This window comes from Camarhynchus parvulus, chromosome 4 (genome assembly GCF_901933205.1).
Source record: "Camarhynchus parvulus chromosome 4, STF_HiC, whole genome shotgun sequence".
Lineage (NCBI taxonomy): Eukaryota > Metazoa > Chordata > Aves > Passeriformes > Thraupidae > Camarhynchus > Camarhynchus parvulus.
The window spans coordinates 63,633,389-63,651,465 of record NC_044574.1 but is presented as its reverse complement, the minus strand read 5'-3'; the positions used below and the strand labels follow the sequence as shown (position 1 = coordinate 63,651,465).

At 42.5% G+C, this 18,077-nt stretch overlaps 2 protein-coding genes across 3 annotated transcripts in view; one reads left to right on the top strand and one right to left on the bottom strand.

Annotated features, from left to right (window-relative positions):
- METTL14 (methyltransferase like 14) overlaps nt 1-18,077 on the bottom strand; it is a 43,350-nt gene that overhangs the window by 17,144 nt on the left and 8,129 nt on the right. For both annotated transcript variants that reach the window (XM_030946963.1, XM_030946962.1), the window contains one exon: nt 64-587. In XM_030946963.1, the coding sequence (XP_030802823.1) occupies nt 64-129 (66 nt within the window). In that variant the 5' untranslated portion in view covers nt 130-587. The remainder of the gene's footprint in view (nt 1-63; nt 588-18,077) is intronic.
- Nucleotides 12,620-18,077, top strand: part of PRSS12 (serine protease 12) — a 33,381-nt gene continuing 27,923 nt past the window's right edge. The window contains exon 1 of the mRNA XM_030946959.1: nt 12,620-13,027. Coding sequence (XP_030802819.1) covers nt 12,709-13,027 — 319 coding nt within the window. The 5' untranslated portion in view covers nt 12,620-12,708. The remainder of the gene's footprint in view (nt 13,028-18,077) is intronic.

Genomic DNA, 18,077 nt, shown 5'->3' with positions numbered 1-18,077 from the left:
TCCGCGGCCAGCCCGGTCCCCCGCCCCGCAGCGCCCCGGTGCCTCGGCTGCTCCCGGCCGTACCTGCTGCGCCAGGAGCTGGCGGCGGAGCTTCTGCCGCTCGCGGATCTCCTGCAGGCGGCTGTTCATGGCCCGCACCGGCCCCGCGCTGCCGCCGCCGCCGCCGTCACTTCCCGGCCGCGCGTCACTTCCGTCAGTTCCCGCAGGGAAATCCCGGTGCCAGCATCCACCGCCCGTTCCCGAGGGATGCTGGCGATGGTCAGGTGTAGATGTCAGGTTCACGTTCACTCAGGCACTGCAGGGCACAGATCCGCAGGGAAATCCCGGCGCCAGCGCACCGCCCGTTCCCGAGGGATGCCGGCGATGTTCAGGTGTAGATGTCAGGTTCACGTTCACTCAGGCGCCGCAGGGCATGGACCACCTCTGAGGCGACACCCGGCTCAGGCCGTGTCACATCTGTGACCACTTCAGCACCTGGTCCGTTTTTCTAAAGTACATCCTTTATATCTAATTCCAGTATCCAGAGTGGTTATTCGTAGGTTAACCTTCATGTTTTGCTTAATCTTCTGATCCTTTAGAAACTTCCGCTATGAGGAAGAGAATCTTTGAAACTTTTCATCTGATTTTCGGTGTCTTTCCCGCTTCCTCCTGTCTCCCCTCACCTCGTACTATCTGTCTGGGAATGTATCTAATCCATATTTCATGCTTTCTGAGAACTATTCAGAATGCAGTGAAGAATAAAGATGGAAAGAAATAAAGGCCTGCAATAAATGTCAGTCCCCACCGTCTCACAAAAGGAAACTTAACAAAAGAATAAAGAAACATTACAAATTATCCCACAGTTATAATTAATGCTGATGTTTGCTCTCCTGACACAGACCAGTTCTTCCCCTAATTGCCAGACCCAGCGATGTGGGCAGCAAGAGCTGACAAGTGACACTCAGGTCACTGCTACACACAGCATGCTGTTCCTCTGCTGGTTTCTGAGTGCCAGATAATGACACACTTTACTGATACAAGATGTTATTCTCCTTTTCTTGAATGTGTGAATATTCTTTTTTTATATTGTGTACATGACAATGACATTATGCAGGTCACAAGGTCACACTGAAAACTGAGAAAGATGCATGAAGAGAAGGAAATGAAAGAAGTCCAGACTAATACAAAAAGAAACCATTTGCAGCTATCACATTTCTCAGTGATACAATATCCTAGAAAGATGAGAGAGCTTTTGAAATTTCATCTATTTGATCCAAAGCCCTACAATACCAAAAGTTGGGGTTTTTTTATTTCCTTAGGGAATACATTACTAGTTATACTGTCCTATCCATGGAAATGTTATGGGGAAAGAAATGCTCAGTAGCTGTCTTGTACTACTGAGCACTGCTTTGATATTGTTGGCTGTAATGAATACAGTAGAAGCCTCTGCACAGTAACAAAATCACTTCCTCCTGGATGTGATCTGATGAGGTTTGTGGGAGCCTGCACTCCATTTTTAGAACTGGTTGCTAAGATGAGCTGATCTTTACAAACATTAATGGCTATGAAGATGTTCTCCTGTATACATGCACTCTTTCAAAACAAAAAAGTTGTATTTTTGCAGAATGCTCCATGCCTTTCTGCTTCTCTGTGCATGCTTCGTCAGTTAAAGTAAGTATCAGACAGAATTCTCACTGGTCTAATGGTGACTAAGGAGTTTGTGGAACTGCTATCAACTCTGATCCATTATCCAGACTTTTTCCTTCATATTTATGAAGCCAATTGTTTCCACATCCTATTTTTATTTAGCTGATTATCCCTGAGTACATTACTTTTCACTTCTCTTTTCTGACACGCATTTAATCTTTTTAGTTCTTTCTATTGTTGCAATAAGTTTCAATTCAAAGACTGTCCTCCAGCCTACTGTATCTACTTCCAGTGTCAGGTGGCTGTGCAATAAGCAGATGTTCTCTGCCACTTTGCTTTACCACTTACAGCATTACAAAGTATTTATAAAACACTAACAAATAATGACACAAATTCTCACCCATTTGGGAATTGTGTTACACTGACATATTCAAGTCTAGACTAGTGCATTTAGCAAAAAACTGCTACTTATTTTGTGTCAGTAGAAACTATTGTAAAAGTTACAGAGCATTAGTCACAAACGGCTTGATTTAGCACCGTTCTCTCATTTTAATTGTTCTTCACATCACATTCTGCCCTATTAGATGCTAAATAAATTAATAAACTAAAAGCACCAAATGGATCAAATAGACGAAATGAGAAAGTTGGTCTCAACTCAAAAAGGATGACTAGAAAAACATAAAATATAAGAACCTTTTATAACAGAAAAAAGATATTAGCATAGACTAACATCACGCTCTTATTTAATGTCCCTTTCCCCCATGCTTTCAATGAAGTACCTAGATCTACCTCTTTAGCAATGTCTTTATAAATTGTTACCTCAATATTGGAGCCTATTTTGAACAAGTGACACTATCCCAACACCCAGTGACCACGGCTGCTCTTGATTTTGTACCCCTGCCTTAGCCTGTGTCCCCACGAGAAGGCAAATCCCAATTAATGAGCCTACTGCAAAAACACCACACCCACGAGTCTGCACAAGCTCACTGTAGCAGCTCCAATTTAGTCTAAAAATCGATTGGAAGGACCTGAGTAGCAGCAGAGTGTCTATCAGGAGAGCACTGCCTGTCCTTAGTAAGCCCACAAGCATCCAGCCAAAACAGAGCCTCCATAAACACCCTGCTGCTGGCTGGGGATAATTTGCCCAGCATGTGCTGCGATTTCACACTTCATCTAGATCAAGTTGCACTGCCACTTGATCCAGCCTCGGACATGTCCTTTGTGATGGACACAGAGCCTTGATGTTGGAGCTGCTGCCCCTGCACCAAGTGATCATACCTGGATGTGATCATTGACAGGAATTTTCAGAGATTCTGTAACTCCTTTGCTTTTGAGTGGCACCATATTTCATTCTACTTTGTCAGCAAGAATAAGTGACTTGCACACAAAAGTTTAAAAATGATAAACTATTTCTAAGTCCCCTACATGGAAGAAACTTATTTAATGGCCTGAACTAAACATTTTTCTGGCCTCCTCACAAGCAGTATCCAACATTGCTGAAAGAAAACCAGCAGGATTGGAGCAGAATTAGAGAAGCATTTTGAACAGAACTTTACCTGAAAAATGTGGATGGGTGAAGAGAGGGTTTTAAGACCTTGCACTGGATTTGCTTAACTGCTAGGAATAGTAATAATTTCTGCTTTTAAAAATTATTCTGATTAATATGTTTTGTTCTAGAAATGTCACAAACTACCAAAATTATAGTCTATATTCTTAATTCAAGATATCCTGTTTACAGCTATTCAGACTTGACTTTAGGAAGCATTTCTTTAGGAGAGGGTGGTCAAACACTGAGCAGGCTCCCTGGAGAGGGGATCAATGCCCCAGGCAACCTGTCGGTGTTTTAGAGGTGTTTGGACAATGTCCTTAACAAAAGCCTTTAACCTTTGGTCTGCCCTGAGGTACTCAGGCAGCTGGACCATATAACAGTCTGATCTAGTTTATTCTAATCTACAAATTCAGTTGTTAATTTGTATTGCAAAAGATAAGACTTGGCCTTTTTACATTTCTTCCCTCAAGTCTCACTTCATTTGGAGACCGGGCAACAGGCTGCTCACCACATTCAGAGAATGCTTTTCAACAGAAATGTCTGTGTGTATGCCTTAAAATACAGCGGGTGAAGAGAGGGTGGAGTGCAGCTTTATGTTGCATTGCATCTAGCCTTGTATTGACTCCTTTTCACTTAGACACTGACCCCTTAGTGAGGCAGGAGTAAATATCTAGTAATTATACGATTCAGTGTTATTATTTGTTCTACCGCTGAGCTGAATTTGATCCACTCAAGGGCAGTACAGATCTAATGACATGACATCTCTGTCTCCTGGCTTTACTGTTACAAACCAAAGCACTAAAGTGGGAATTGGTAATGCTTTGAATAACAGAGAACCATATTTCTATATATCTCAGTGTTCACTGACTTACAGACTTAACTCTACAAGCACCAAGATCAGAAAATATTATGTATCACTTCCCTGCTTTCCCTATGTTTTTCACAGAATGCATTAAAATTACACTGCCCGTTTTATCTTCCAGCCATACCCTGTGTCCCCTCATGCTTGCAAAACAAGCCCATTCATTTTATGTTTAGTTGGGGTACTTGTACACATGCTCTGTCTCAGCTGCTTTGTTTGTGCTGACTGGCAGTAAAGGAGACTGAATGATACTGTACAGAATGTGACAGGATATGGCAGCTTGGTACACTGAAAACCTCCTATGTCTGATGTCTCTGTATTCCAGAAAATTCATCTTTATGTATTGCCTGACGTACTCAGTACTTTAGTTTTCAGTATTATTTAGTGTCTCCTGGTTACCTCCACAGCTAACTAAATGGGGTATTTTCCATCAGCGTGTTATTTGTACAAAATATTTTAAATATTTTTAAATATGGCCCTGAATTTATTGTTTATCTTCTTGTTACTCCAGAATATGGCTTGTAGTGAAATCTTAGAGAAAGGAGTTTTTCACTTTTCCTGGATCCTTGGAAATTCAGAGAGAAATTCAGGAAGAAAAGCCCACATATACAGAAAAAAAAAAAGAGGACACATGGACTACACATCATTGAAGTATTTTCCCCAGGGAAGTGTGGATTCCCCAACGTTGGACACTTTTAAGAGTGCTGAACCATCCTGTCTAGGTTGTGCTTTTGCCAAGAAAGTTTGGGTCAGATGGTCCTTGAGGTCCTTTCCAATATGGTGTTCTATGAGCCTAAGACTCAAATTGCAAGTTCACCTCCTACAGCTCCCAGCACAAGTTACTTACTTGATTTCTAAGGGCTAAATAAAGGCTCTGCTGAAACTAATAGCCACATTCTGAGACCTGGTTTCAAAACAGAGTAATAATCATAATAAAGCAAGGAGAGGTTTGAAATTTTACAATTTATAAAGTTAGCAGTACTTCTACTTCAGGCAACTGGACATTTGGTCTGGTAGAATTTCATGATTTACCATCAGGAGGTATTGTGTAAAACAACAATGTTGAAAGGTTTAAAGTAAAATAAGTAGAGTGTAGTGTAATACAGTGCTTATTCAAAAAATAAATGGAGTGCTAAGCAGATCAATATGAAAGCAGAAGTCACTATCTATGTTTTGTATAGCTGTACCTATAGAAAAAATTGTGTTCTTCATAATCCAATGGGCTTAATTTTAATTTTTCCTTTTACTTGACATATCATTACGTCAGCCAAGATGGCTAAGTATGAAACCAGTAAGTTGGAACGTGTAATTCCACAGAGCCATTAGACTAATAAGGAAATAGCAATGGGGAAATCACAATAATAGGACAAGAGGGATCTGAGGAGATAAGAAAGTCAGAAGTGAAGATGAATAAGGGAGGGTTTAGCCAATAATGATGATTATAAGAAAGCTCTTTGTTTTGCCAGTAGTTCCAGCAGTGGAACTTTCTTGCTTTGCACCCTTGTCATCTGTCACCCGTCCCATTCTGTGGGAATGAAGGCAATCTAAGTGCCAGTGTCTGTCACAGGTCTGCACAATGCCAGTGCTGATCTAACTACAGGAGATATAATTCAATAGTGCAAAGATAACTGATCCCACCTGGTACAGAAACTCCTCAAAACTGTACACAGGATCCCCACCTTATTTATTTTAAAGCATATGTGTCTGCATTGCAAAATTTCAACTACATTGTTGAAAGGAGGCACAAATATCAAGTATATCTTTGTGCAGCACTTTATAGCAATCAGTGTGAAATGATTGCTGCAGCTCTGCATATTGTGAAAGGAATCTAGGAACTACTGGGATCTATATTTTTTGAATGGTACCAATATGGACAAACTAAGGCATGTATTCACAATGCACAATATCTTCTCACTAACATGTGAAGATTCACTGGTTTCAATGAAATTATTAACCTATACAGCCAAGAGACCATGGATTATAAATACTCATGAATATATTCCCCTCCTTAACAGTTACACGTCTCAAATAATTCAAGTAAAACAAAAGGCAATTTGAAATTAGTCCTCATGCTTTCAATACAAACCAATAGATCCCAGTCTCCCTGAGTCAAGTAAGTATAAACTATTTTTTTGGCTTTCCCTTCAGTAAGTATGAGAATATATGTTCCTTTGAAAAAATAATATTCTTATCCAAAACTATTATGAGAGAAGAGAATGAAGAGAGAATGAAGCCTCCGTCTTTCTCAGAAAACAAATTTATATAAAATAGATAGGATTAAATTTGGCTAACGTTGACCAAGGATCATTGCATATATATAGCTCAGCACTAAATCAATTCCTGCATCCCTCTGAAAGTCTGCAGAAAAAAAGTCTTTACAGACTCTGTGTGTGTTGCTGTTGGAGGTAGTGTAGCAAATAGCACAAATGACTCATTGCACTGCTGCTAATGGGAAGGTGGGACTTGGGTGAGGTGAAAGACAAAAACACAAACTAACCCTGCCTGCCTCACTTTCTGTGGTTTGGGATTTTCACTGCACTTACACTTCACAATAATGAAATGCAGAATTCTGAAACAGGTATTATTAAGAAATGTTTTGAGAAATTTCTCTCTGAGCAAAGAGAAGACAAATGCTACCATTCGAGACATAAATCATTGGAGGGAACTACCTGGATTGTTTGTGAGAGAAGATCTTATTTAAACAAGTACATTTCTAAAGCACTGTTTACCTCAGGGAACCTTCTACACATGAATGTCAGAGGAAATTGTAGAAGGTCATATATCTCAGCTCTGTGAACCACTTGTCGTCAATGACAGGGGATGTTTTGTATAAATAAGACTTAATCCTGCTCTGTGGCAGGCTTACCTAATGTTGACTCATTTGCAAGGCCACCTTCCATATGAAAAAGAGTCCAAATGTATGTTTTATGATGAATTTATCTTTTTTTTTTCACATTTTGTGTCCCTTAAAAGACTGACTCACTCACCAGATCCCACAGAGACTCAGGGTAGTCCAGTTTGGAACTGAAGTTCCATTTCTTAGCAAAACTCCACTAAGCTTGTTTGTTAACAAATGTGATTTTCTATACCATTTCTTAAAAATATCCTCCTTGGCATATTCTTGCCTCTTTAAATATACTTATTTATAGGCTGGCTACACAGCCTCCCCTTTCACCCAGTTAACAGACTGCAACATATGGGATGCTGCCTTTACTTCCCATATTGAGCATCAGGAGCTAAAGCAGCACCTCCGCTGTATTTCTACAGACAGGCTGGGGCTCTCCTGCTCTCACACTCCAGTCTCATTCCCCACTCTGCCACATGGCACCGCACACTTGGGATCTGCTGAACGCTCCTTGTGTGAGAGGAGCAGAAGGAGTGCTTGGAGGTTGCTCAGGGAAGCAATATCAAACAAGGCTCAAACCCCACAGCACTGGGAGTGCATGAACAGGCCCATATGCTGTGCCAGTTGCACGTTCCTGGGTGTTGCTGAAACAGTAGCAACACCACGGACACATCCTGTCTGCAGTGCTCCAAGGTATTCCACCTGGTACTCCTGTCACCTGCTTTACACATGCAACAGAAACTGGTCCCCACTTTTAAACCTTTCTGTTTTAACTGCAGTTACATCATCGTGTCTGTGGAACCCAGTGTTGAGCACATAGACACCTATGTATTGAAGTCCTCCAGGAAATCAAGTTTCTTATTGCCTTGTTCCAGGAAAACAGGTTCCTTATTCCCTTATAATATGAACTCAGCCCCTTGTATAAGAAATTACTTAACACTTTAAAAAAGCTTTTCCTGTGATCTCATTACTGTGCCCACTGTGTTATGTGTTAATGGAAACCTCATCAATTATCGGCTGTTCAGCTACATCCTGTGCAATGCAGGGTCATCCTATGGAGCTTATATGGAATTATGGACAAAAGGCCTATTCTCTTCCACATAAGCACAAACCCAAATTAATTTTGAGTCAGACTTGGCAGCATTTCAAATTTCTGCTGCCCATGTAGTTAAAAAGAATGACACTAATGAATAAAATTATTTTATAAGAGCGCTGACTTACATCCTAAAAATGTTGACTCATTTGGGCGCCCGTTCCATGGCTCATTTTGCGCATGGAAGTCTCCTTTGTGAGAAGCCTTGCTTCCTCTCCTAGTCCTGACTTCAGCCTGGTGTTTGATCTCACCCCGTGCCCACTAGGTCATGTGTGCAAGTTTTTCCATTTATTCCAGCACTTGATCTATTTGCCCCAGCCTAGTTAATTATATGAAAAAAAAGCGCACAAAATTATTAGCTAGACAGTAAGGAAATAATTTTATTGTTGTGCCTGGCTGTTTGACTACATTTTCTCTGCTTTGTACTTTTTTCCTGGGGGAATTTTTCACATAGCTCATTGCCTGAAGTCAGCCCTTGGTCTGAGCTGTCCCATCTGTGCTGCTGCTTGATGCTAATATGGGCAGGAGGGAATGCAGGACAGAATACCTTGGATAGGGCTATCAGTGGCAGTGAGACAGGACTGAGTCAGGCCTTTACTTGTCACCAGTATTTTAACTGAATTCCATCAACAGCTGGAAGTGCTCAGCTTTTCTAAAATCTCTGCTGACAGCACACTGCATGAGTGACTCAAAAATAAAGGTAAGCAGCTTTACTGAACACAGGAAGAGGCTAATCAGTGAATTTTCCTATTGATTCAAATGGCAGCAGAATTAGACTGATTCTCCAGCGGAATTTTAAATGCCGGGTATTAAATGTTTTGAAATGCAGGACTACTATTTTTGCACAGTTAACCCACACATCAGATATTTTCACCTATTCACATGAACCACTCATTGAAAATTAGTCCTCTAATAACCTGTATCCTCACACGATGCAAAATCAGAGCCAGCCACAGGGAAGAACTATCAAGTGCTTTTAGAAAGCTATTAGGATGAAGGAAGCTCTTGAGTAAGTTTCCTTTAAAGCCTTGCATATTATGAATAACCCACACTGATCTGTATTATGTGAGTATTTCCATTATTTCCATTTCTTGGGTAACCTAAGGAATCTATGCACAGAAATATGAGGAGAGCAGGGGATGTTGAAGTGGTCAGATCCATTCATAACTATGAATTATTTATTATTATTTGTTTTATCAACACTTCGGTGTTGGGGCTATCAAAAATCAGTAGAGAAAAAAAGCAACTAACCCTGTGGAATTGTACAGAAACTAAAACCTATTCTGGCAGATGATTTCCAACTGCTGTCTTGGAAGTTGCCAGCGCAGATTCCCCAGCTTTGGTCATGAGTGTTGGTCTACAGGACTGTTGTCAAAACAACCGAGACTAAGTATTGGAACCATTTTGCAAAATCGGGAATGGGCTTCACCTGGAGCCAGTTCACCCTCTGTAATGTCATCGTAATGGATTATTTTCCCTACCAATCCCAAAAGACCATAACAAGCCTTTGCTTTCCTATATAAATACAGGCTTTGTTGAACACAGATTACTGACTTGAAATCCCCCAGTGCTGCAGCAGGAGTTTAACTTGCAGTTGCCACAGATTTGTGATTTTTCAGCATTTTTTGCCTTTTTTTCCTAAAAAGCTGGATGCTGTAGTTTCAGAATCCAGGCTATATGTAACACCCAGATTGATTTTGAGGTTTCCAAAGTACTACTTGCTTATTTTCCTAACTAAGAAAACATATTTTTTATTTCCTTTTCATTTGCAATTCCTTATTCATTTGCATTTCCTTTTTCAAAAGCAGTTCAATTTGTGACTGAGTTTTCAATAGTTTTGTACAGTAGAGAGAACACTTTTTAAGGTGGCTAAATTCACTAAGAGTATTTCATATCTGGAATCTTTCTAAAGCTGTATCAGAGTAATAACCCTCTGTTTCTTGTTTCTAAATATGTGAAGGTAAAGTCCACCGTTAAAGCTTTAGTGCAGTTTTTTACTGTTATTTTAACTGTGAGAGTCCATTTTAAGTCCAAAAGAATCAAGATTCTCCAGACCACAGTCTATAAATGTAACTCTTGCTTTGTCTTCACTCTTTCCAATAACTTTTGAGTGATTGTGACTGCATGTGACAGAGGCAGAATTCACAGAGATAATGAGCTTCCTCTGAGTGTGATAAAAGCAGTCAAGCAGATCACAGTGATTCTCTGCGTGGCACCTGTAAGTGCCAGAGCTGCAGGACAAACTGTGCATGTGCTCAGACTGTTCAGATACCAGAGAAACCATATGGGGGAGACACTCAGAAATGTTCAAGCCAAGACAGAAGCTGCAAGCAAAGTGCAAAGCATATAGCCTGCAAAAAACCCTCCATCAGCTCCAGGATTCCTTAGAAGAGTGCCCCTCCTCTTTACAGTAAGTTTACTGTCAATGTCTTGAATGGACACCAGACAGAGTCCCTAATTTGTAAATTGTAACAAAAGCTTTATTTCCTGTAGCATTAACAGATCTCATATCATAGGGAAAGCTCGTTTATAGTTTCTAAAACAAATGAAGGCTCCTTCTCCGTATAAGGCCACATCAAAAAGAACAATCATGATAAAAATTAAAATCTTCAAGAGTCAATCTGTACATGTGGATCCTTCCATTAAACATGAACCCTGTCTTGGGAGTGAATCATTATGACACTGCTTTTTTGTTTCTTGATGCTTTTTTGGAATTGTAGTTACTTCCAAACCTTTTACCCTGAGGAGCCTACCCTCTTTTCCCCCATCTCCTGCTGAGTAACATTTTGCAAGCTCAAGCACAAATACCTCAACCCAAATAGGTAAAGAAGGTTCACTGCACAGCCCACACACCTTGGGGAGGCGAATGCAATCAGAATACACGAGTTAAGTGCCAGGCTCAGAGCTTTGCCTGAAGCACTTTGCAAAACTCATCATACTCATTTGTTCTCTTCCCCCTGTGCTGATCAGGAGAACCCTTTTTCTTCCAGGCTACAGAGGGGTTGGAAAAAGAGCTTAGGTCAGGGAAAATGAAATATTGTTACTTGATGCCAAAAAGTGTTTACTAGGCGATGCAGGAAACCTTAACCAGCTAGGCTGAGTATGCTTTTAACTGGTCCTTCCCAAAGGATAAAAGCAAGCAACTTGTCATGACAGAAACAGAATTTCAGACAATTTAAAAATGGCCATAATGAGTTGCTTTCAGGCTAATATCTTGTATATAGTCAAATACTTTGAAAACAAATTAAATTCCTGCCAGTCCTGATGTTTTTTTAAATAATGCATATCCATATCCTCAGAAGAAATCTCAGCAAGAAAGAACAATCTGTGCATTTCTATCCACAAAGAAGTGCAACAGACACTGTGATAGCATAGTTTTCACGTTGCTGTAGAAACCCCAGCAGAGTATGCTTTAACTTTGTGAGTGATTAAAATACAAACTGTAATGCTGCCATAAAGAATTAACCACAGATAAGCAGAACTAAGATGAATGCAGGCAATCCCAAACACTACGTTACCTGCTTTCCTTAGCATTGGAGCTTTTTTGTTCTTATAAACAAAAGTCTAAACTGATAAAGTTGCATTTTACACCTTTTGAACCGTTTGGAGGTCGCTAAAGGAAGGGCACAGTTCACTGGATATATGTGGCATTCTGCATGGAAAGCAAAATCACTCTCTTTCTTTTAGACTTTTGTCTCAACAAAAGGTAGTGGAAATACTCACGTGCTCACTCAAGAACCAGATTAACACTTCCCAGACAAAAAAATTAGAGAGGAAAAGGGACCTTATGGAGAGGTGAATCAACAGACCCACATTACAAATTGCTGAATAAAGCGTACGTGCTCCATGAGGCGGAATTGGACCTCAAGAATGAAAGGCGTAGATTAAAACCAGCAGTAAAGTAAAACATAGTAACTAACCCAAACTAACCACCAAACGATGTGAGACAAAGAAGCCATCTGACTGACAGCCATCCCGGTGCGACAAGGAAATCAGAGAGGATCAGGTCATGCAGACCTCTGCAGGGCTCAGAAATAAGCAGATTACTATTCAGAGCACATGGGACTGGGATAATGCTAAACCCTCGAAGACATTTCACGGCATTTGTTTCCAGCCCCTTTGTTCCCTGCTAACACGTCTGGGGATCTCTCCATCCCCTGTGCCCCCAGACGGCCCTGGGGGCCTCTTGCCCCGAAGCTGCGCGCCCCAGGCCAGGCTCTGTCCCGGCTCTTTCTGCTCTTTGTGAGGCTGTCGGAGGTCCGGGGAGAGACAGGCACGGGAGAGGGCAGAGAAGGTGGCTGCTAGGGGAGCCCCAAAGCGGGGGGTGGGGTGAGCCTGCAGTGAGACCGCGGGCAGAGCAGAACTCGAAGGGACGCCGGCGAGGGTGAGGGATGGTACAGGGTGGTAGCCCCGAGGCTGGCGGGGGAGCGGGAGGGAGCCCCGGGGCCGGGCTCGGGGACGCATCCCCTGTAAACCCCGCCAGGGCTGCCCGAGGGGCCGTGCCCGTGGCCGAGCGGGCGCTCCGCTCCGCTCCCCGGCGCGCTGGGCAGGCTAGGGCAGGTAGGGAGCCGGCAGCGCCGGGGCTGCGCCTCCCCGCGCCCCGCTCGCCCTGCCCCCGCGGGCAGGGGTGTGCGGCGAGGGGGATTAGCGGGACGCCGCGGCCCCGCCTTCCCTCCTCGCATCCCGGGCGCGATGAAAGGGGGAGATGGACCCAAGCCGGCGGGACTGGCACCATGACATTCGCCGGCTTCGTGGTGGCGCTGGTGATAGGGGCGATCCCCGGAGCCCGCGGGCCGGGGCAGGTCTCAGCCAGCCTCCCGGCCGCCCGCGCCCCACAGCCCCCCGCCGGCTGCCCCGCTGGGGGCTTCCCTGCGGCCCAGCGCCCTTGGGCACCGGCGGCGCCCGCTCTGCCGCGCCGGGGGGCGGCGGGCCGGGCCCCGCGGGGCCGCCGCAGCTCCTGCGCCCTACCCGGCGGCGGCGAGGGGCGACCCGGCTGCGCCCCCGGGGCCGGCCGGGGCGCGGCAGAGCGCGGCCGTGCTGACTGCGAGCGAGGTAAGCGGGGAGGGGGAGAGCCCGAGGCAGGGGTGGCGGCGGAGCGGGAGAGTGCGAGGGGCTGAGGGACGCTGGGGGGAGACGGACACTGAGAGAGCCTTGGCCGGGCGGCGGCGTTCTCCCATCCCGTACCGGTTCCCTGCCGCTGGAGGAAACGGGGAACGAGGGGACGGACACCGTCTGCCAGTGACAGCCAAAGCTGTTCGCAGAGGAGAGTTAAACTCGTGCATCAGAGGATGCAGCGGAAAGACGAAGGTCCCGTCTGGCTTTATTCCGCCGCTATTCTAATACTGGGTAGGTGAACAGCGTTTCAAAGCTGCGCCATAAGCATTCAGTAGGCTCAGCTTGCCAAGGCTGGCTGGCATTCCTTTTTTGTAACCGGGTTCACTTACTGGGAAAGCACTTTGTCTACAGAAGTGAAGTGGCAGCAGAAAGAGAAATAGAAGGATGCCTGGCTCCAAAGATGAGATGTTTACACAGTATGACTTTCTTTGCCCCCCGGTCTTAGGATAATGGGGTTCACAAGTTAGTGCTGGTGCTCAACAACATCCGTGAGCTGAGCCAAGAGACTTGTGCTCCCCTCACACACTCCCAGCTGAACTCCCACTGACTTCAGTGGAAGTTTTCAATGTGTAAGGACTGAACAGCAATTTCAGCATCCAGCCCTTGATCAGCTTTATATTTCATCAGTGTTGGCATTAAATAAATTGATGTACAGTCTGGTTTTGAGTGACTTCACATTTTCTCCCACATTGCTCTGGTATTATCTTCTACCTAAGTAAGAATTGTGTCCTATCTATAGCTATACTAAACATGACCAAGCATAATTGTTGAAATGAAAATGAAAATTCCCTGCTTCATTGTCCTTCCTTTTACATCTTTTGTAACAGCACAAAGTCAGCAAGGAGGTTGATTGTTAATATTACTTTTTTGTTTGTTGTGAAAGCTGACTTTGGGTTGTGAGGGTTTTTTAAAATTAATTTACTTTCAGATGACTGAAAAGGATTCTTATCCTTCTCATCCAACACTACCCATAGAAGGTGTGTGAAAAAAAGGTAGTTTGAACAATTATATGTATTGGTACAAAATACCCCATGAAGAGGATATGGAGGCACCGAGGTCCCTATTGATCATTTATACATAAAAAAATGCAGCTTCCAAAGCTGTGTTCCAAGTCAAATGTACTCCTTCAAGAAGACAGAATGATGTTATGCAGTACAGATGTTTCCCTGGGAAGAATACCAGGCATGGAGGAGAAAACAGATACCTTTTTTTTCACAGATGAAAAAACCCAGAAGACTTCATGCCCTTTAACTGATCTCACTTTCAGAGAGGGTACCACATTTGCTTCTCTAATTTAGCCCAGCATATTAATATTTTTTTTTTTGATTCTTCAGTCTGGTTCCCAAAATACTTTATGAGGACTTAGTCTAATATAATAGTGAAGAACACAGCAGTTTATTGCTAAGAACCCAATCTTGCACTTAGTAAGTTTCAGAATCCCCTGTAAGTTCAGCATGAAGGGGATTTAAGCAAAAAAACCACTAAAAATACTACATGATTTGTGTTTAGCTGTGTTTCTCCAGTCTTTTCAGCATGGTGCTTTGTTCCCACAGAAAAAGGAAATCCAGGTTGGCCCCTGCTAAGAGGGAAGTCACAGCTACTGAACAATAGCCAATACTTTGTAATGGACAGATCATCTGTTCCTGTTGGACTTGGTGGTAAACTCCAGTGGCATCACCAGGGCCAATGTCTGCCCAAAAGCCTCCATGGGGCAAGATGAAAGAATTAGAGAGTTTGTGAGATGGCTAAAGGTGGAACATGGACACAAATCAAGCCATTTGTCCAGAAATAAAAGATTATTGCAACATTCCCCCTGAAGTATGTTCTTTTCTTACGAAAAGATGCCAGCGAGGCAATGTCATGATGTGGTTAGAGCTAGAGAGAGACAGACTGTTCAGAGAGAAACTCACTGCACCTCTTGCTTTAGTACCTGGGCTAAGGAAGCCCATACTCAGTGTTAGGCACCTGCCATAACTAAATACAATACCATATTCAAAGGCTTACCTGTAAATCTCTGGGGTTTTCTAGCTTAAATATTATAACTTATATGCAAAGTTAATTGGCTAAACTTTGTGCTTATGCATATGTTAAACTGTTTTATATTTAAACAGTTACAATGAAATTTTTTAAAGTGCCTTTGCAATTATACTGTACAGTACTAGACTAAAATCAGTTTTACTGTTTAATCTAATAGGTTTTGGTGTTTCATTTCCTTCCCTCTAAAAATATCTGGGTAACATTACTTATTCATGCCTTGAAAGCAAGTAACCGAAATACAAATATATATAACTTATCATGATTAACCAAGGATACCAGAGAGGACAATAAATGAATAGGAACATACTCTCTACACAGAGCCCGTATAAGTCCGCCAAAATTTAGTATTTTAGTTGCTGCTAATAACAACTTACTTGTGGTGTACTCAGGTCCCAAGAACGAGGCCTAGCTCAGTACCTGGGAGCAGCTGCTGCCACACAATGTTTGTGTGGCACATAGTTACAGTTTTGTGCATATGTTGTTCATGCTATGTTGTTCCACACCTAATTTAAAGCACTTTGAATCAAGTGGGTTAATTATTTGCTTTTCTATTACGAAGAGGGACCAATACAAAACAGGCTAAGTGCCTTTGTCAGAGGTCAGTGGCAGAACTGGAAATACAGTACACATCTCCAGGAAGGCCTGACTTTAGAACCTTTCCATTAAAATTGCTTTTATCAGAAGGTGATTCCACTAATGTCAATCATAAAGGTTCACTAAACTTTTGTGAGAGAAGAATCAAGCCTCAGACTCATAATCTAAACACTAGATTATTCTCCCTACCTGTTATACTATAGTCCAAGCAGTTGATGGAATGACTTTTGGGACTTTGGTTTTTTCCAATAGCTTATGATTAAAGTGAAACATGAATGCCCATATTTTCCTTCTAAGAAGCAGCTCCTCTGGAACCATTCTTACCTGAGCTGCACAGAGTGAGACCCCTCATTTTCTCCAGCTCTGCCCACATAAGACAACTGCAGTCCTTCAGAGCCTGTTACATTGCTCAGTTTCAGTTTAGATTCTCAGAGCCTTAAACCATTGATTGCTGACATGATGGATCTCAGTGCTGCAGGGGAACCAACGCAGCACATTACACACTCAGTGTATACAATATTTATGAAAGTTCTAATATAAGAATCCTTGAGTATGCAATACTGCTACTGATCCTCAAGATAGTTCTTAAAAAGTAGTTCTGCTGGAGGCACCCTTTTTCAAGGTTAAAATGCCTGGAGAAAATAACTGTAATTTTAGTCTAGGAGCAGTGCTCAGGGAAGTGATAGACAATAGCATTCATTGATCACAGTGAGCACCATGCATAATTTTGCTGAAGGTAACAGGATTAATTTATTTGATTTTAGTCAGGCCTGATCCTGGAAGGGGAGTTTCCACTGATTTGAACCAATGTTAGGTTTTACCTGTGCTACATGCAGCTTTTTACAAGTACCTCATACAAACCAGTGAAATAGTTTTATTTTGAAATTGGGATAGACCCTTTTATATGTATTATGGATCCTCCCCATGTATTCTAAATACTACAAGTAACCATGTGATCCCATGGGATATAGAGCATGTATCAATGGGAAACCCTCACACTTGATGTCAATTTGGACTGACCTAATTGACTCCAAGACAACTGAGATGAATTGTCAGTGCAGGGCCTTTCTGAAGCACTGTTCCACATTGGAACACCTTGAACATTAGGGCAGAAATAAAAATATTTGTTGTTTTTAAAGATTTCCAAAATTGAAATTAATTCTTTTGCTTTGCTTTAAAACTGCCATTTCAGAGCATGCTGCACCAGGGTGAAAGGCACAGACAATTTTTACTTCTGATTTCTATTTTCCTAGCCTACATTTGCAGCCAAATTGCAAACCTTCGGACAGTATATACCAAGAAGCTATGACATGCCTTTAGCCAACATCATAAACACTACTTCTGCAGCACTAACACATAAAACAGAAGTGGAAGTGATTCCCATCCTATTTGCAATTCAGCCACACAGTAACAATGTTCATTCCCAGTGAAACATAAAAAACAAAACGGAGTTTGAAGTTACCCAGCAGCTCTGCACATGAGAATGTATAGGAAAAGAGGCCAAGCACAACAGTGCAATTCCTTTGAAGCACTTCTGCTTTTCTGAGTTAATTAAAAGTTGGCTGGGTGGTTTTCCTCTCCCTGTTTTCCTGAGTGTCTCATCTTCAGCCTATATGGCAGGTGTTCTGGAGCAAGTCTCAGCAGCACCCACTGGATACCCTTACTTCCTTGCATTTGCAAGTATAACTTAATCTCCTTTCAAGTGATAGCAGATAGGAAAGACTCTGACTTGGGCAGATACCAGGACAACTAAAATTAACAGACTGTATGTAAACAACAGGAATTGACCGTCAGTAACCTCAGCTAAAACAAAATGACAGTAAATGCATACATACTTTCTGAGTATTTATACTCATTTTTATAAATTAAGGCATTTCTGTCAAGACAGCAGATTGTATTTTTTGATAAAGGGCTGAATTAAGTTTGTCCTAAGACCACAGTATATGTCTAGAGCTGTCTCATAGGCCTGCTTTGTGTCCTGTGCCCTTGTTTCTAACTACTGTGGGGTCACATCACCTCTCCTCATCCTCCCTCTTCCTAACTAGTGCTGAGGAGGGCAGAGCCATGGGCAGGATCCTGGTGCTGCTGTTCCCTGTTGCTGAGCTTTGTGTTGAGACAGGGCAGGTTTGATAAGCACTTTAAGCAGAGGTCTGACACCATATTGGACTGGGGGAGAGCAGAAAGAGTAGATACTCCTGCATTTGTTCTACTCCCAATGGGTTTATAGTTTTGTTCAGCAACTAAAAGGGCTGAAAAATTATAGCTTACAAATCTGAGACGCTACTGTACCTCTGACTCCAGAAACCTGGAGCCTCCAGTGCATACACTTAAGCCAGACATGTTTTTTAAGAGGGAA